The following is a 21,018-nucleotide window of genomic DNA, read 5'->3' on the forward strand; positions in this document are numbered from 1 at the left end:
GGTGTAATCCCATTGGTGGAAAGATCACGCTGTCACTGATGAGGACAGGCAGGAAGGGGATGAGGTTGAAGGAAGGGAGACCACTTAAAAGATCACGTAGTAAATGAGGGGCAATGATTCTTTCCAACCTTCCTTTCTTGTCCCTTTATACAGACAAACAATGTAAGGAGAAAAAATCTCAATGGCAAAACAACAGTGGATTAACTAGTCTTTTATTTTCTCTCTGAGACAAATAAAATTTAATACACATGTCCATACAATTACAAGACGCTATCTAAAGAAAGACATTATTCTTGCACTTAAGAAGCTTCCCTTAATCATTCATTTACTAATTAATTCTAGGGCTGATCTTACGCAAATTAAATTAAATGTCTTCATAAGTCAACTAACAACCTTCCTAAAGGAAGACTGATCCTATCACTATTTCACTCTCAAATTCCAAAAGCAGTTCATTTGAATTTCCTTTACAATTCAATCTAAAGTTTGGGTTTGAGGTCCAGGACAATTAAACACTACAACCTTCCTCTCAGAATATGGTCATTAGTTAACAGTGGCCCTACCAGCAGGCAAATACAGTTTAGCAATTTCAGATTCCACAAAAGGGCTGGTTACATTTATTAAAAATTATCAACACCCACATGGACTAATAAAGCATTTTGTGTGTATTAAAGCACCATTATAAACCAACAGTAGAAAACCAGACAACCAGCCTAGGATTTAGGGGTCCAAGAGAATTAGTTAGGTTCTATATGCTGTTACACTTTTTTATTCTATTCTTTTTCTGAAATGGTTTGGCTATTTTGTGCCTTGGATTTCTTGTCAAGTATGTGCTTTTTAAGGTTTTATGATTTAAACTGGCTTCTAATTCAGAGTCACAAATTTTCAGTCTTTTATGATAAAGGCAAAGGGTAAAATCAACCAATATTATCAGTTGGAGCACTTAGTATTCAACAAACTAGGAAGTCACATTCTTTCAAAACTATGTTCTGAATTGGATATCAATTTATCACTGGCCAAAGATCCTGAGCCACATTTGTTTCAATCTACCTCTTTCCCTCTTTTCTTTCTTGATTCCTTGCTTGCTTATTTTGTTTTCAATCTGAAAACACAGACTAGGCACATACATAAGCAAGTCACTTCGTAAGAGACTAAGTTAAGAAAAATAGAATGTAGGCCCTCTTTTCAGGCAGTTCACAATCTAGTTAGGGAAGACAAATACATAAGTCAGGCACAGAGTGATAACTTTATAATAGACATGTAAGTAGGCCATGAAAGCCAGAAAGAATTTGATATTTATATTTGGTCACATTCACACTACTAATAACACATAGTTGATTACCAAACGTTTAAATACTCAAAAACCTTGATGTATAATACAAAGAAAAATAGACCATGGGATCCAAGAGGCATACACTGGTAGATTACTACAGGAAGGGCTGGGCAGGAGAGGTCACTGGGACAGCTGCAGGCTCAAACATTGGGGATATCATTCCTCTGGTACAGTTTCTCTGGAGAGAGAGGGAAGTGTCAGAAAGGGGGTATAAGGGGACTGTTCTGATATCTACAGAAGCACCAATTATTTTCTCTGGGAAAAAATGACAGTGAAAAGATGACATTTATGTTGAAATGCATCAAAAAGTATCAGTGAACAAGAGGAATATTAAAAACTAAAGAAGGAGATCAGAACCCATTACTGAATTAATTAGTCAAAACCTGGATGTTTCTAAGAGTGAGAGATGGCAGTATTATGAATGATTTGCAGTTAACAGATTATAAATTTATTTTCTTTTGTAGTTGGACAAAGTTGTGGAAAAACATAGAGAATCACACAGACGAATCCTAGAACAGCTTTTAATGGTAGAAAAATCTCATAGGCAAACCATATTGGAGCTGGAGGAAGAAAAGAGAAAACATAAAGAATACATGGAGAAGAGTGATGAATTCATAAGCTTACTTGAACAGGAATGTGAAAGGTAAGGCTACTTTGAACAACACAATGAACCATAATGTACTCTTACTAACCTCTCACTATTGGCTGAGTACTGTATGAGGGATACAGATACAAAGATGCATATGACACAGCCTCTGCTCTAAAAGATCTCATGGTCCAGAGTGATGAAAAAGACGTGTTAAAAGACATCAGTACAATGCAAGAATAACCAGATATAATAAGGACTGTGGAAACATAAATGTTGGGCACCTAATTCTGTAAAGGATCACCCTGTAAAAGCTTCACCAGAGGAGGTGATGGGTTTAGTCTCTATACAAACAAGAATGGAAACTATATACAAAGCACTGGCAGAAATAAGTGTCACTTCACAGAGGTAAGAAAACAGTATGGGTCCTGAGGGAACTCAAGCTTTCCACATGGTTACAGCACAGGGTGTTACTGCAGAATGAGGAAAGGAAAGGCTAGCCATACACAATTGGATTTTATACTGTTGGCAAGGAGCAGATGACACATTGCGAGAAGAGGAATGAATTGACCACGTGTGTTTTCTTAAAAATCCATTAAGGCAACATGAGGAAAGACAGAAGGAACATACATTTTTCAATGGCAATGGGGTTAGAGAGGATGAAATATAAATAAGAAATATTTACGATGTATAGTTAATTTGAATTAGTGACTAATGAGAGTGGAGAACAGAATGAGGAAAACAGGAAGTTATTGAGAAGTACTAGCTATTCACCAAGGTACAGAATATAGGAATAGGACACAGCTTTTGTTGCTGAAGGATTTGGGTAGGGGATAGACATGAGTTCTGTTTTAGACATGTTGAGTGTGAGGTACCCAGTGTGTTCCAATGTCTGGAGAGAGGAGAGAACAGCATGTCTAAAGACAACCCATAGTTGAAAATATACATCTGGAAAAAGATGGGCTTGGTGATGTGAATTTGCAACCAGTGACAGCCAAAGCTAGGGGTGTTGGTGTGGTGAGGAATATTCTGAGAAAAGAACTCTAAAAAACATCAATGTTTGGTGGTTTTCTGAAGGAAGAGAGGTAAAGAAGAGAAGCTAAGAAAGATGGTGAAGGGTTAGTAAAACCAGAAGGGAAATAAAGCGAAGAAATCAAGCAAGGAAAGACTTTCAAGAAAGAGCAAGCAGTCAAATAACAGCAAATAATAAAGAAAAGGATGAGAAACATAAAATGTAAATTAGTATTTTGAGAAGCTTGGCTGCAGAAATGGGGAGATTGGTTGGAAAACATTTTATAACCATATGGAGGGCAGGTTGTTTTCCTCCGCTTTGACCTCCCTGTTCTGAACCAGTGTAGAAAGTATGAGCGTCCATATTAATTGAAAGGACAATTGACCCTCTATTGATACTGCAAAGACAGAAAATAACTACTTTACAATGACAAATTTTTACTGGGTCGTTATTTCACTTGTTATTCCATCTATATTTCTCTTATGAGTTATAGAGCTAATGATGCTGATTTCTAACAATTACAGAAAAATGAAGGAAAAAATTACTTGTGAGCTCCTTTTTCTAAAATGCCAGTAGTCTTAATTGCTTTACTTAACTACTTACAATTCATATTTTAGGTAGGTAACTGAAGTTACATAATAGCTGGGTTAAAGGCATACTTTTATTTCTTTTCAACATACTTCATGGTAGACACTTGGTAAGAGTGCCAAAGAATCCATGGCCCTCATACCCAGTTTCATTTTCCATATTGTCTACACACTGTGTGGAGTGGGTCTTGTTATTTTACTTTGCCCTTCATGAAGTTGCAATAACTTCAGGGGAAAATTAAAGGAGCATAAGAAGTCTGCCACCAAGGGAAGATTTGACTCAAATAGTACAATATAAGATTATATTCAGTGAGGCAATGTCATATTAAATATTATTTCAAACACCTGTGTTTTGGCACCAGAGGCCTCATTTGGCCTCCACACTTATTTGGCACTAGCTTGCTGAAGGCCAGCACTTCCGCTCATCTCTCATTATTATGAACCTTTACTGACCATGGTCAGTATGCCGCCTAACAGAACAGAGAGGTATTGGCTGTCCCTACCCAGAGGGCTTACCACATTAATGGAGATACAAAATGTACACATGGAGGGTGGGCTGTTGGTGCTATAGTTCTAATATTTGCTGTTGTATCTCTACTATCTTCTGGAGAAGGCTGAAAAGTGCTATACAGAACTAAAATTGTAACCGTGGGAAGCAGATGGTGAAGATTATTTAAAGCAAGAGAGAGCAGAGAGGAACACTGCAAAATGAGAACAAAAGATCAGTGGGAATAAAGGCCACGGGCTAAAATAGTGAGGTGAAGGTAAATTGCACACCATGAAATCTACATGTTAGGAATGGTATTTCTGCATGCATTTAAGGGGTTCGGGAGGAAAAATATAAAAGATCATATTTCTTAGTCTTACAGGACACAAAGTGACTTTGTCTTGAAGGATAATGAAAGTGAACATACTATTACCCAAAAGCAGGGAAACATGGCTGGAGTGACTCTCATTCTCTGTTTAGCCATTCCATAAAATATGAGAATATTCACCTATTTCTGTTTGCCAAGGAACAGCTTACAGAGGGAAGTCCTTGGCCATGATTACATTAAACCTATTTTCATATTACAATACACAGATAATTATTCCTCTGCCCCACCTGTATATCGTCATGATTCCCTTACCTTGGCACTGCTGGTGAATTGGTCCTCCTGGCTTCCCTACCTTGTGCAGGGAAACTATGGACTTCATAAAGCATAACTCACTTCCACCTGGATTAAGGCCACGTGCATCAAAGTATTAAATGAACACCACCTAACAAAACAGGAAGGGGGGCAAACTAATAATTTCAGATAAATATACACAGAAGAGGTGTTTACACAATACAGTGAAATACCATTCACATGTCTCATTTTTGAACAACGGATGACAAAACATGCATCATTACTGAGCCTCTCTAACTTTAGTGAGAGTACTTCTTCTCAAGCACATAGCCACCCCCCGACCAAAGCAAGGCTAACTTGTTGCAAGGGGTCAAAGAATAACGTTTACTTCCTTCCTCAAAGTGATGGAAAACCACTCCCAAATCAGTGACCTTCTGTACTGTGAAACAAAGAAAGACATCACCCCCATGAAAGGGGGTTGGGTGACAATAGCTGTAAAGGACTATCTGATGGAAGCTCTGCAAAACACTGCGAAAGTTTAGTGCTTGTATTTTAAGTGTTGGAGAATATTTACTTGGACATAAAATAAAAATTAAGAAATATATGATTGAGATAGTTAACTTGAAACCTTAGATTTCAAATTAAGGCTCAATTTCTGTGTTTTCTTTGGAGAATTTGTTTTATGTGGAAAATCCTAAAGGAGACTGATGTCATACATTGAGTTTAGGCCAAAATGTTTGCCAAGTGATGTCTTTGTCGTAATCAGTAAACAATTGGCTTTCCCACTGATGGACTGCAGGACAGGGATCAGCTAAGGAAACCCTGTTCTTAAGCATGTTAATGCAGCTCCCTTCACTGTAATCTATGCGGTTTGGTCTGTCCATAAGATAATATAATATCCACACTTCATGACAACTTTCTGTTCACTGACCAGCTCCAACGTGTGGATATGTGTGTCACCAATGACTTGAATTATGTACTTGGCTGAATTACAAGTGGAGTCTATGTGAAAGGTTTTATACAAGAGCAATGCCAGTAATTTTTGGCCTTTCTGGATGGCTTCACAGGAAAGCCAAAACAGAAATCACTTTTAGTCAGTGCAATTTTGCAAAATTTTCCCATAAGTGAAATGCCAATTTTTCTGTACTTTCATAAAGTTTGCAATTTTTTTTTCCTTTTTCAGTTCAATGGGGTAAAAGGCTGTGAAGACAAAAAAAAAAGTTTTCCTTTTTTTGAAACCATGCATTCTTTTAAAAAAATACTAAAACAAACCATGTACACTAACCAAATATATGACTGCATTCTGGTCTTGAAGTAATCACTAAAGTGAGAAACAAGTATTGTTATGGCAACTCTGTATAAAAATGTGGCTTCAGACATGGATTCTTTTAAAGCCTTAAATTACTTTTCATAATATCTGGGCCAAGTAGGTTAGTACTGATAGTCCTATTTTACAAAGCAGGAGTTCAGATGATAGCTTTTCAAAAGCCACATAATGAGTTAGGAATCACAGGTAGAATTAATTTCTTGTTCCTCTCCAGCCTAGGTGTGACTAGAGAGAGCACTGGCTCGGGAGGCAGAGGAGACTTCGGAGGAAAGTCCCCAGGGACCCAGCTTCAAGTGTGGTTGGCTTTACCACACTTTAGGCTAAGTCCTATGCTATTCAGGTTTGAGTAAGGGACAAAGCTCTTCTGCCCTGGCTGGACAGCTCGGCTAGTTAGAGCATTGTCCCAATACGACAGGTTGAAGATTTGACCCCTGGTCAGGGCACATACTTCAAGTAATGCATACAAGAAGTGACCAATGAATGCATAAATAAGTGCAACAATAATGTTTTTTTCTCTCTCTCTCTCTCTAAAAATAAATCAATAAAAATTAAGAAACAAAGCCCTTCTACGTTTCCCACTGGCTGAAACAACTTTGTATATTTGCATCATAAACCCTTCTCTGCTATGACAAGCCTGTTTTCCAGACTGACATCAGACAGGTGACTGAAACACTAAACCATACTTGACCATCTTCTTGAATGAGTACAGTTGACCCTTGAATAATGAAGGTATTAAGGGACTGACCCCTGAGCAGTCGAAAATTTGCAAGTTAACTTTTGATTCCCCCAAAACTTAACGAACAGTTGTCCCTCGGTATCCATGGGGAATTGGTTCCAGGAACCCCCTACCATGCCCCTCAGATACCAAAAGTTGCATATGGTCAAGTCCCTTATATAAAATGGCATACAGGACTTCCAGCAAGATGACAGCGTAGGTAAACAGGGCTCACTTCTTCACATCAAAACTACATCAAAGTTACAACTACAGAAAAACGATTATTCAGAAGCACCAGAAATCGAGCTGGATGGAAGTCCTACATCTATGGAATTAAAGAAACCACAGTGAGACTGATTGGAGGGGCAGACATGTGAAATGGGATGGTTCCATATCGTGAGGGATATCTCAAGAGCAAAGGTTCCCCGCACCACACCTGGCCCCTCAGTCCAGGTTTCCTGTGCCAAGAGATTAGTCCCCATAACTTATGGCTATAAAAACCAGTGGGGATTGAGACTGTGGAACACAGAAACTGTTGGAGCCCCAGGCAGTTCTCTTAAAGGGCCTGCACACAGACTTACTTGGACTCACTCCCTTTGAGCTCCAGTGCTGGGGCAGAAGCTCAAAAGGCTCCAGGGACATACAGGGAGGAACTGAAGTGCATGGCATCAGGACAAGTGTTGGGGGGCAGCTTTATCCCAGACAGTAGTACTGGCAGAGACCACTGTTCTTTTTCTGAGCCCTCCCCCCACAGAGCCAACAGGCAGGCAACATCTGAGATTCCATTCACCTTGCTCACACTCTTTGCCCAACCCTGGTGATTCCCTGAAGCTCTGCCTCACCCAACTTTTGAGCCCACCCAAACTGTTTCCAGTGGCTTTTGTATACCAATGGTTTGTCTTGGCTAATGCTCCAGATTTTCCTAAATTCGCTCAAACAAGCAGCATCTGATCTCAATGAATCCTGTACCTCTTGCTAAGTGGCCCCAGAGCTAGCACTAGCAGCTGCCAGCCTTGGTTCACAGCTTGGCCTTGCTTGAGCACCTCCTAGCCCAGCACAAGTTGCAGTCATCTGCAGACTGCATTGTACTTATACTAAGTGACCGGATAGAAAACAGGCAGTGGCTACCTTGGCCTGCACCTCCCAGAAGGCCCCAGAGCCTGCCCACCCAGTGGACAGTACAGACCACATCAGAGCACCACCACTCAACCACCTCCACAAGCAACACACTTAAGGGGCAGACTCAGCAGGCACCAGAGTCCCGATGAAGGAAGTCCTGCTCTGTACAATAGGCCCCTTCACAGATGGTCCTCCAAGGTGGTTGAAAGTTGGTGGTCAGTGGTCACAGCCAGTCCCTGCAGCTGATTGACCTTGATAAATTCCTTCTATAGACCTGCCGACATCAGTCAAGGCTCAACTACAAGAGGAGAGTGTACTCAGCCCACATGAAGGGCACACACTGAGTACCCAGCATGGGTGATACGGGAGGCTGTGCCACTGGACCCTACAGGACATCTACTACATTAGGCCATTGTACGAAACTAGGGAGTCATAGCAACTCTACCTAATACATAGAAACAAACACAGGGAGGTTGCCAATATGAGGAGACAAAGAAACATGGCCCGAATGAAAGAACAGGGCAGAACTCCAGGAAAAGACCAACAAAATGGAAACAAGCAGTCTACTAGATACAGAGTTCCAAACACTAGCCAAACACTAGTTATAAGGATGCTCAATGAACTCAGAGGAAGAGTAGATGAACCAGAGAAGAGAGAAGTTCAACATATAAAAAAGAACATGTGAACCATAAAAAAAAAACAGTCAGAAAAGAAGGATACACTAACTGAAATGAAGAACAGTTTGCAGGTAATCAACAGTACAGTGGATGAAGCTGAGAATCAAATCACTGATTTGAAATATAAGGAAGCAAAAAACACCCAATCAGAAGAGCAACAAGAAAAATTATTAAAACAAATGAGGATGTTGTAAGGAGTCTCTGGGACAACTTCAAGCATACCAACATTAACATCATGGGGGTGCTGGAAGGAGAAGAGAGAGAGCAAAAAGTTGAAAACCTATTTGAAGGAAATAGACATATAAGATTAGGAAGAACAGAGAGTCCCAAACAAGATGAAGCCAAAGAGACTCACACCAAGACACATCATAATTAAAATGCCAAAGATTAGAGACAAAGAGAGAATCTTGAAAGCAGAAGAGAAAAGCAGTTAGTTGCCTACAAGGGAGCTCCCATAAGACTGTCAGCTGATTTCACAAAGTAAACTCTGTAGGCTAGAAGGGAATGGCAAGAAATATGCAAAGTGATGAAAAGTAATGACCTACAACCAAGATTATTCTACCCAGCAAAGCTATCATTTAGAATCAAAGGACAGATGAAGAACCTCCCCCAAAAGAAAAAGCTGAAGGAGTTCTTCACCACCAAACCGGTATTACATGAAATGTTAAAGGGTCTTCTTTAAGAAGATCAAAAATATGAACAATAAAATGGCAATTAAATACATACCTATCAATAATTGAACTTAAAAAAACAAAATAAACAAACAAGCAGAACAGAACATAATCATAAATACAGAGAATGTTTTGATGGTTGCCAGATGAGAAGGAGGTTGGGGGTATGGGCAAAAAAGGTGAAGGGATTAAAGAGTACAAATTGGTTGTTATAGAATAGTCATGGAGATGTAAACAACAGCATAGGGAATATCGTAGCCAAAGAATCATATGCATGACCCATGCATGGACTTGGAAAATGGTGTGGGGGTTACCTGAGGGAGTGGAGGGGTCTGGGCGGAGGGGGGGGGGAGGGGGGGATTGGGACAAATGTAATTGCATAAATAATAGAATATAATTTGGATTTAAAAAATGGCATAGAAAAATGCATACTATTGGCCTTCTGCATCCATGGATTCCCAACCACAGATGAAAATACTGTTTTGAATCCATGGTTGAATTTGTAGTTGTGAAATTGGGGATATATTGAAGAAAAACTGCATAAAAGTGGACCTGAGCATTTCAAACCTGTATTGTTCAAGAGTCAGTATATATTGGATTACTTTCAAAGACATATCTCCAGATACTCCCTTGAACTACATACTTGTGAATGACTGTATTAATTTGTCTATTTTTTTAGTTAGTTTAAATAACTAGTTATTTAGCTAGTTAGTGCTGCCTGCCATTCATTCATTGATTCAGTCTCTCAAAAATAACCCCTCCAAACCAAAACTCAAAACCCAATTAATTAAATGCCTGCTACATGTCAGGTCCTGTGCTAGATAACCAGGTGAAGGAGGTACATTTGGTCTCTACCTACATAAAATCGCAACTAGTTTGTGTATATATGAAACAGAGACACCACTGCAGACTTTAAGACTTAATACTAATTCTTCCAAAGCCCTTTGTGATCATGATGGATCACAAAGAAAAGTCAGTATTAAGTAAAATAATAACTTGCAATGCTCATGAAAATAGAACATTCAGGATAAATCAATAAACAAATTAGAGTACTAGAGAATTCAATATCTTGCAAACTATTTCCATTAGGATTTTAAATTTCTTTAGTCTTAAATCTTAGCTGTTAAGAACATTCCACAAAGCATAACACAGTGGGTACAATATTTTAAAAAATAAATGTCTATTTTTTAAAAATCATACTTGGAAAACCAGCAGTTTTAAATTTCATGCACACTAAACTATTGTTGTAGAACACATTGTACTTAAATGCAATCATTTCCTTTCAGTTTTCTGGCAAAGAGTTATGTGTATTACATATTCTTGAGATTATGTCTTATAAGTAGTGAAATGGATGCCAGATCTCCATTTGACCTTTGTCATGGATATACGGTTCTTTGTCAGAAGAAAATGAAGACCCACCACAAACACATATTTTGGTATCATAATTCTATAAAGAGTCACAACATGATCAGCCTATACTTCATATACCCCTGACCTAATATAGGATCTGAGCAGGGATGCAGAGAGATTAATATCTCATAAGAATACCAAAAAATCACTTAGGACTGTACACCATGACTGAACTTTCAAGAGATGTCATATAACCATACCCTTGTAAGTGCGCACAATTCAGCCGTTTCCGTGCCACACCACTTAATTGTAGAGGTCACAGTTGGGGTAGAGTGATGATGCTATTTGATTGCTTTTTCATCCCAGAAAACTGAGCTAAAATTTTACAAATAATTTTGGGTGTGTATTTGGATACATAATGATTACTGAATTAATTGCTTGCAAAAGAATACTACAAATGTTAAAATGCAGTCTGAGGGAGACATAAGCACAGTGAGGTATGAACCAGCAGCTTGGAGACAGGGGACTGTGGTCAGCAGACCATCTGTAGCTAGCCGGTGTGTAACTCTGGGCAAATCTCATTTCTTCAGTTTAAATACAAGACATATGAGGTAGGTTATATGATTTGTACATCTCTCTCAGATCTAAAAATCTGTGATTTGATTATATGATTGTTATGAGTACATACCTTTTACTTCAAGTCTATGATTCTAATCCACACTATCAAAAGAGGTCAGTGAAGTCTGGACAACAGGGACAAAATTATTTTCAAAAAATGAACAAATGCTCAGACATCTAGGAAATAATACTAAAAGATCTAACACTTATGTCATCAGAGTAACAGAAGAATAAGAAAAAAAGTGCAAAAAAACTTTTAGAGAAATTATGTCTTAAAACCTCCCAAATATGATGGAAGACATACCTACAGACTTAAGAAGATCAGAGACCTCAAATAGGATAAACCCAAAGAAATCCCTACCCAGATACACAAAAAGAACTCAAAAAGTGGAAGTGGTAGAATATCAATATATAAGAGGAAAAGGTAATGGCAGAAAGAAGGGAAGACAAACATCCACCTATCAAAGGAAAAAAAAAACAGAAGAAAGTGAGATTTCAGGAAGGAAGCAGTAGGGGATATCTAGCAATGTCAAATTCCTTACTAAGACAAATTTGATATTAATATGAGCAAAATATGATTTCTCGTTACAAGCCATCGGAATTGACAGAATTTCTTAATAATGTCAGACACACCTGGTTTAATTTCATGTTCACCTGATTGTCTGGTCTGGCATGGGGCAAGTAACTTAGATTCTTTGAGATTTGATTTCCTCAGTTTTTCTTTCCTAAAATATCCTTAGCTTTTCTCAAATATTTTTCTTTTTATTGAATTTATTGGGGTGACATTCATTAATCAAAAAAAAAAAGAGGTCAGTGAGAATGACAGCACCTCTAACATCAACCTAAAAATTCAATTTATTTTCACTCTTAGAGGATATCTAGATTTAGGTACACCAAACTGCACATTTCACATATTCAAAACTGAACTTAATATTATCTTTGTAGATCCAGGTCAATTTACAATGTGTCTATTCCTGTTAATGCCACCACAATGAATTGGACTATCAGCTAACCATAAAAAACCACACACAAAAACCCAAAAAACTATGGAGATCTCTGTATCCCAAATGTAAACTGGAAAAGACCAAGCAATCTAGATAACCCTCTGATTTTTGATTACAAAAAACAAGGCCCATCAGGTCTCAGCTAAGAAATCACCAAATCTTGCTAATAAGTAGTAGTAGAACCAGACTGGAGCCTAGCTCTCCTGATAACAACGTATTTGGTGCTATTCTCCCTAGAACCATTACCAGGCTCACGCCTTGTTCTTGTTGTTGGGAGGTCCAGAAGAAATGTAAGACATAATCACTGATATAATATAGTCAAAGAGGCAAGGCCCTCATAAAATAATCTATAAATCACTCAATGAGGATTCAGGTACTCATTCTACGGTACTGATACCACTGTTTCAACATTATGGAAGGTCAGGCAAAAAGAATACTAAGAACTGTAATTATCCCATCCAGCCCAGCCCTAGGAGAATGCAGGACATATTGTACATTAAACATTGGGTAAATACATCTAACTAGCTCAAAGCTACTAATTTACCAGCCCTTTAAAACAGAAAGCAAAGACTGAATGTGGACAGGCAACCTCAAACTTCTGTTCCATCTGATTATAAAATACAAAGAGAAAAAAAGTCATTAAACCACATCAAAAAGGAAATTTTTGCCTCACAAGTGGAAATCAAGGTGGAACAGAATTAGACTGTATCCTGAATTCACAACTTGCAGGTAAACTTTCCTGGCAAGTATATTTTTCCTCATGGGAAGTTGAAGCCAAATAGCTTTGGCCAGCCATGAGGATGGAGATGCCTGGCATAAATAAGGAGTAAATATGACCTTCCAGAAAGGACTTTCCTTGGAAGAGTGTAGGGTATTGGAGTTAAAGTCACAGACTCATAGAACAAGAGCTTGAACTATGTTTCTACCTTGAATTTAATATCTCTAAGTCTCAGTTTCCCTATCTGTTAAAAAAATAATATGAATATCAGGGTTCTGGTACTACTAAACTAAATAATACTCAGAAAGTGCTAAGTATTATGTCTGCCACAGAGGTAGCACTCAGTAAACATTTGTAACTCTCTTCAAATTTGCCTTTTTTCAAAGTAGGTTATTTCTATATTCTGTGCCACATCACTGGGCATTTTTAAGATTGCCAAGAAGGCATTCAGTTAGACCCTGTGCAGGGTGCTAAGGATATGATGATGAGTAAGAGTTTTCAAGGGGCGTACCCTTCAGTATGAAGCAAACAGGAAAGCAAGTGAAATGTCATGTTGCAGGTACAATGACAACAGAAAATACAAAGAAGGCAAAAATGAGAGATCATTCTTCAGGCTTGGCTGTACCCTATTTCCTTTAGAGTAGGGATATTACTGAATGTTCTAAATGATCTAACACTATAATACTGGCTGGGCACTTTAGTGCCAATGAAATTTTTTAAAAATTTCATTGGAAATGAAATTGGAAATTTGCAAATCATTCAACTTAAATAAAGAGAAATGTTAATATAATGGTATGATGAAGAGCACAACCTACAACATATACAAAATAAAAAGTCACCCAATATGGTAGGCAATTTTTTTCAAATTATAAAAAGAAAGTTTATTTAGAAAATTACTGAGGTAGTAGAAGTCAGCCAACTGAGCTGGGTAGGCTCAGGAAAGGAGTTACTGAAGCAAAAGAAGGGCGGAGCTTAGGGGACAGAACAATAAAGTACCTGGGGGAAGAGGAGGAGGAAGGGAGGGCTTGGGCGTGCTACCTGGAGGGAGAACTTCACTGTGGTTGTTTCTTGGTGCACTGAAAGACTCCACTTGCTCACTGGCCTGCCACCATCACAAGATCCCTACACTTACCATACTGACTTGCCTAAAGTGATGGTGAAAAATCACCTACTCCCTCTGTGTGGTAAGTGGGCTTACTTTCACAGTTTCTTCTGCAGAGCCAAGAGCACGGAAACACAATTTGTTGAATAAGAGATGGAAATGTAGAAAAGGTTGTTCCATTTTAATCTACTATTTTTCATGAATATCTTACCATAAATTAGCTTCTGGATTTGTTCTCTCTGTTAGTTCAGCTTTGGAAATAGTAGTATATAAAACAAAACCAATTTTGATAGGGGAAGCTGCACAAGCTTGGGAGCTTTGTGATTGTCCCAAAGAGGTCAGACAGAAAAAAGGGCAGGCAGGAAGGAAAACTAATCCTCTAAAGGGTTTTAAAGTTAAACAACATCAGAAACATTAACTACAAAAAATCTAAAAACAACTCTCCGTTTGCACCTTTTGGTATCCTATTTTTTTTTCACTAACAAAACATCATGACATACTCCTAAACCACCAGCAGCTCATCTATACTATCATCTGTAGTTACACCATAATTTTTAAGTACACCAATAACACTGCTTCATACAGACGTAATTTATTTAACAGATTCCCTATTGTTGGTATTTAGGTTCCTTCCCCTTTTTCACTTGAATAGAACACTATGATGAAAAGCCTCAGACTTCAATTAATTTTTACACCTTCCTGATTGTTGCCTTAGAATAATTTCTTAGATGTGGAATTGCTGGGTCAAAGTTATGAACCTTTTAAGGGTTTGAAAACTGTACCTAAATAGGGCTCATTAAATAGACTCTATTTGTATTCTTATTGGCCATGAAGGAGAGTACCCATGTCTTACTTTATAATGTTGGGGCTAATCTTGAATATGACATTTTAAACATGATATGTTTAATAGTATGTAAACTGAATGTTACTAACATGTATCAGGATTTCACACTGACTTGGGCTTTTATTTTAGAGATGTGTTACCTCTGGGAAAAAAATCCTAACACATAGCATCATAACCATACTTAAACACAACACTTCTTTTCTCCCTCTTCCTTTTTTTGTTGTTCAGTTACAGTTGTCCCGCCTTTCCCCCCACTGCCTTCCCCTGCCCTGCCTCCCCACTCCCACAGTCAATCCCCCACACTGTCCATGCCCATGAGTCCTCTGTTCGTGTTCCTTTGCTTGCCCCTTGCCCTACTTCGCCCTGTTACCCCTTTCCCCCCTCCTCTGTTCATTGTCAGTTTGTTCTTAAACACAACATTTTCTTGAAAGAGTATTTTGCCATTGTCAATATAATTTCAGTATATTTCCTTTTCCCCATCTAAGTCAGATTTTGAGGGCCTAGCATCATTGGTCTTACAAACACTGCTTCTGTAACTCCTCTAAATGGTCTGAAACCTCCCTCAGTACAACCCCATGCTATACCTTAAGAGTTCAAATCCAGGATCCCGGCTCACTTTTCCCTCCACATGAGGCATTCGGCAGTCATTCTCAACTCTTATAGCACTGGCCTCACATGGTACTGACAAGTTTAAGTTTGTTTGACACTGTAGAATCCAGTCTTCACTTTGTCAAATTCCCTCTCTAATAATTCAGTTGGTTTGAAGTATGTAAGAATTACACACCAATTTCTCCCTTTAAAACCCAATTTATACTCACCAACTCTCATTTCTTCCCTATTTATCATGCACATAGATTTATACTCATAGCATTTTCCATTTCCCAGTAACAGCATGAAGTATCTGAGGTGCCTGGGGAAAACTAATTTATACCTTAAGAAGATGTTTCAGAAGAAACATATTAGCAATATTTATGAGGCTGAGTACACATTTTCTTAAAAATAAGTAATTTCTAACTCACAGCTTTGTCACTTCATATCATGCATCTATTCTGAGCAAATATGACATTAAAGACATTTCATGCCATAATAAAAACTGGAATATGTATAAGTAAAGGGAAAATGTAGGAAAAAGAGTATTTCATGTGGTTATCAAAACACTATTCAGTAAACATTTCCTTCAAAGATAGCAGAGAGAACTCAAAATGGAATATTTACCATTTGAGTCAATAGCGAGGACCAAATATAAGTGCAATTAAAAAGAAAAAAAATATCAGGCTTCTAGTCAAGATGAGGACATAGGTAAACACAGTACTCAAAACCTCCAACAACCACATCAAAATTACAATTACTGTAAACTAAAGAATAGCCATCATTCAAAATCTCTTAATCTAGCTGAACAGAATTTGTATAACTAAGGATATAAAGAAGCCACCACACTGAGACTGATAGGAGGGGTGGGGATGCCAACAGGTTGGCCTCGCACCCATGTGTGATGTTTAAAAATCAGGAGGGATATCTTGGTTGCAGAGGTACTCCCTGAAGACGGAAGCTTCCGAGCCCCACACCAGAAACCCCAGCCTAGGGTTCCAGTGCCAGGAAGAGGTCCCCTAAACTTCTGCTTGAGAAAACCAGTGGGGATTGTGGCTAAGTGAGACTGAAGGATGCTGGAGTCCATTCTATTTAAAGGACTTGCACACGAACTTACTTGGACTCAGGACTCACTTGCTCTGAGCTTCAGGGCCAGGGACATATGGGGAGAAACTGAATTATCTGGCTGCAGGATGAGGGCTGGTGGGGCAATTTTTTCCCAGACAGAAGTACTGGCAGAGGCCATTTGTTCTTCTGCTGCGCCATCACCCCCACCCCCAGATCCTTCAGGCAGGATGCCACATCTGAGTGTCCATCAGCCTTGCTACCACTGTCTCCCCCCACCATCCCCTCCCCTGTGATACCCTGAAACCCTGTCCCACCCAACATTTGGACCCACCCAAGCCCTTTCCAGTGTCTTTTCCATATAAATGGCCTGTCTTGGCTCATGCTGCTAACTTTCCTAAAACCTCTCAAATAAGCAGCATGTGGTTTTGATGTGCCTCCTACCTCTTGCTAAGTGGTCCCAAGACTGGCACTAGCGGTAGCAGGCCTTGGTTCACAGCTTGGCCTCACTTGGACACCTCCAAGCCCAGCACAAGTAGCAGCTATCTGCAGATTGTTTTGTAGCTCCTGATAGGTGGGCCCAGGCAGGGCACAGGCAGTGCCTAACCGTGGCCTACACCTCCTGGGAGTCCCCAGAACCAAAGCACCTAACCTGTTGAAGGAAATAGACATACAAGTCCCAACAAGATGAAGCCAAAGAGGCCCACACCAAGACACATCAAAATTAAAATGCCAAAGTGGACAGCGATGAAGCAACACCCAACCATCACCACAAGCAACACACTTGAGGGAAGCACTCAGTGGGTGCCAGAGCCCTGCTGAAGCAACTCCTACTCTATAATTGACCCCTGAAAAGCAGAACCTCTGCTGTGGTCACAGCCAGTCCTTGCAGCCAATTGGCCTATAGGTAAATACCTTCCATTGATGACAATGAAGGCTCAAATACAACAGGAGGGCACACACAGTCCACATAAGGGATGTACCTGGAGCACCCAGCTTGGGTGATCAGGGAGGCTGTGCTTCTGAGCCCTACAGGACACTTATGACATAAGGGCACCTACCAAGACCAGGAGATACAGCAGCTCTACCTAATACACAGAAACAAACAGAGAGGCAGCCAACATGAGGTAACCAAGAAACATGTCCCAAATGACAGAATAGGACAAAATTCCAGAAAAAGATCTAAGTAAGCAATCTATCACTGATTATAATGATGCTCAGTGATCACAGTGAGCACTTCAACAAAAGGATAGGAAATATAAAAATGAAGGTAGAAAACATTAAAAAAGAACCCATTAGAAATGAAGAAGACATTACAGTGAATCAACAGTAGAGTAGATGGTAGAGTAGGGGATTAAGTCAGCAATTTGGCTGATAGAGAAGCACAAAACACCCAATCAGAGCAGCAAAAAGAAAAAAGAATTAAAAAAAAATGAGGATAGGTTAAGGAGAACCTCTGGGACAACTTCATGCATACCAACATGAACATCATGGGGATGCCCAAACAGGAAGAGAGAGAGCAAGAAATTGAAAACCTATTTGGGAAAAATAATGACTGAAAACTTTTCTAACCTGTTGAAGGAAATAGACATACAAGTCCCAACAAGATGAAGCCAAAGAGGCCCACACCAAGACACAAAATTAAAATGCCAAAGGTTAAAAATAAAGACAGAATCTTAAAAGCAGCAAGAGAAAAGCAGTTACCTACAAGGGAGCTCCCATAAGATTATCAGCAGATTTCTCAATAGAAACTTAGCAGGCTAGAAGAGATTAGTAAAGAATATTCAAAGTGATGAAGAGCAAGGACCTACAACCAAGATTAATATACCCGGCAAAGTTATCATTTAGAATCAAAGGAGAGATAAACAGTTTGTCAAAGAAGAAAAAGCTAAAGGAGTTCTTCACCCCCAAATCAGTATTACAAGAAATGTTACAGGGTCTTCTTTAAGAAGAAGAAGAACCATGGGCAGTGTGGCTCGGTTGGAGAACCTCCCATAACTGAAAGGCTGCAGGTTTGATTCCTGGCCAATGCACATTCCCGGGGTGCAGGTTCAATCCCTGATCGGGGCATGTACAATCCCCAGTCAAGTTGTGTACGGGCAGCAACCAATTGATGCTTCTTTCTCTCCCTACCTCTCTCTCTAAAAGCAATGAAAAAATGTCCTAGGTGAGAATTTTAAAAAAAAAGGAAAAAATATAAAAATATGAATAATAAAATGGCAATAAATATATCATCCATATGATCATTGCGGCATTACTTACAATAACCAAAATATGGAAGTAATCTAAGTGTCCATCAGCAGATGAATGAATAAAGAAGTGCATATATACAATGGAATAGAGCTCAGCCATAAAAAAAGAATGAAATCTTGCCATCTGCAACAACATGAAGGGACCTAGAGGGTAATGTGCTGAGTGAAATAAGTCAGACAGAGAAGGAATATGCCAGATGATTTCATTAATGTGAATCTAAAGAGCAAGATAATTGAACAAGCAGAACAGAAACAGACTCATAGATACAGAGAACATTTTGATGGCTGTCAGATGAAGAGAGGGACTGGGGGGATTGGAGAAAAAGGTGAAGGGATTAAGAAGTACAAATTGGTAGTTACAGAACAGTCATAGGGATGTAAAGTACAGCACAGGGAACACAGCCAATAATATTGTAATAACTTGTGCATGGTGTCAGGTGGGTACTAGATTTATCAGGGTGATCACTTCATAAATTATGTACATAAATGTCTAATCACTGGGTTGTATACCTGAAACTATTATAATATTACACATCACCTATAATTGAAAAACAAAAAATGATTAAAAAGAAAAACATACATAAATGCCTGCATGTTTTAAAAGAGAAATTATTAAATATAATTTCCTATTATTTGGAAACTAGAAAGAAATAAGAAAGAAAGAAAGAAAGAAAGAAAGAAAGAAAGAAAGAACGAACGAACGAACAGATATTCCCTGTAGGGCACATCTGTCATTTGCTTTATGTCAATTTACTTATTATTACTCTAAACAGATTTGTTGATTAATCAAAACTCCAGCATATAATCTACTCAAGAACACTTCAGCTGTTCTACAGCCATACTTTCAAACATGATAACATTAAGCCATTAGGACCACATTTAGATTAAATGGATGGTCTTTTTATGTGTTTATTTGTAGAGACTAAGATAGATAATTCCACCAGTTTCTTCATGCAGAAGAATTCAGTGGTTTATTCTTACCATTTCTTTGGTGGCTATGATTTTTTATCAATAAACAAGTAAGAGGCACAGAATAACAAAAAATGTTGGAAGGGGAAAAAATTACTCCTTAATCTTCATCTGTGTTGAAGTCTAAGTGAGGCATGCCTCAATAACAGAACAGAGAAAATCAGATAAAACTTCATCCGAACTAACCTTTGGATGGCAGGAAGAGAATTCTCTTCTAGACTGAAAGTTTAATCTTGAAACATGCCTCCCTGTCTCCTCTGAATAGGCTTGTATTTTTCTAGACTGATTATACTAGTATTTTGTTTGTTAGCGAAACATGTGGGACAGTCAGTTAGCTCTCACTCCCAGTTCCAGAAAGAAACCTTAAGAATCCACAGAGATTTGTGATTTCAAAACAGACTTTTCTTGCACCATGGCTGAGCCCTCACAACTGCCCGAATCATACAAAGGACCCAAAGAAAGTTGGTTACTTTCTTTAGACTTCAAATATAGCATACAAGGTTGAAGGTTAGAGGGGGGGAAAATAGTACAAACATACATATGTTGACATAAAAATGTCCAAGTCTATAGAGGATTTTTATCAAAAGTTATTTGAGCTATACACAGAGGATACTCCTGGAAGCAAGACCTCAGTAGACTGAGATAAATGTTCCCAAGAAATGACAGTTTGCAGCTTCTTTTATGCATTTGCAATTAAGAAGGGATTACATGAAGGTTAGAGAAAGCCAGGCAGATTGGATTACAGGGTAGTTAACAAGAATCTGCTCTCTTGAGGGTGGTCATGCTTTAGAAGGAGGGGTCTGAAAAGAGGCATTTCCAAGATGTGTTAACCTAGATACTCAAATAATGGACAGGGCTTGCTGAAGACAAAGATAAGCCTTTAACTAAAGAAGTTACATGCCTGGGGAGTGACTACCAACCATGACCTGCCCAGTTAGGAATTTGTGATCAGATTACCCTATGAGGTTACTTTCCTTAGAATCCCTTTTTGTCCACACAGACAATTCAGATGAAACCACATTCCAAAATGTTTCACAATGTCGAAGTTCTGGTTTTATTAAATAGTAATAGCCTATTCAAACTTTCTCACAGATGCTGTATTCATTAATAATTATTTTCATTTAAAATATATCTGAAAAACAAACAGAAGTTTATTAACATGTATAGTACCTTACATATACATATATAGGAGACACCCAGGAAAAATGAGTAACTGCAAAGATGCCCTAAGCCAACAACTTAAATACCACCTTCAGCTAAAGACAAAAGGAAAGATGGGGTAGAGGGAGAGGCAGCTAGTTATAGGAAGATATCAGGAAAAGCAAATGTAAAAGTTTTTTATGCAGATTTAGTAACTTAAAAATTTGTATTTATTGAT

The 21,018-nt window shown here is 38.6% G+C and overlaps 2 protein-coding genes across 7 annotated transcripts in view; one reads left to right on the forward strand and one right to left on the reverse strand.

The window, feature by feature from the left end:
• CMSS1 (cms1 ribosomal small subunit homolog) overlaps positions 1-21,018 on the reverse strand; it is a 379,939-nt gene that overhangs the window by 259,393 nt on the left and 99,528 nt on the right. Inside the window, exon 2 of one of the 5 annotated variants that reach the window (XM_053918305.2) lies at positions 4,643-4,772. The exons of the other annotated variants lie outside the window; for them this stretch is intronic. Coding sequence (XP_053774280.1) covers positions 4,643-4,709 — 67 coding nt within the window. The 5' untranslated portion in view covers positions 4,710-4,772. The remainder of the gene's footprint in view (positions 1-4,642; positions 4,773-21,018) is intronic. 5 annotated transcript variants of the gene reach the window in all.
• The window catches only part of FILIP1L (filamin A interacting protein 1 like), a 310,336-nt gene that overhangs the window by 191,058 nt on the left and 98,260 nt on the right, over positions 1-21,018 (forward strand). For both annotated transcript variants that reach the window (XM_045193525.3, XM_045193524.3), the window contains exon 4: positions 1,795-1,973. In XM_045193525.3, coding sequence (XP_045049460.2) covers positions 1,795-1,973 — 179 coding nt within the window. The remainder of the gene's footprint in view (positions 1-1,794; positions 1,974-21,018) is intronic.

Source organism: Desmodus rotundus, chromosome 2, assembly GCF_022682495.2.
Source record: "Desmodus rotundus isolate HL8 chromosome 2, HLdesRot8A.1, whole genome shotgun sequence".
Taxonomy (NCBI): Eukaryota; Metazoa; Chordata; class Mammalia; order Chiroptera; family Phyllostomidae; genus Desmodus; species Desmodus rotundus.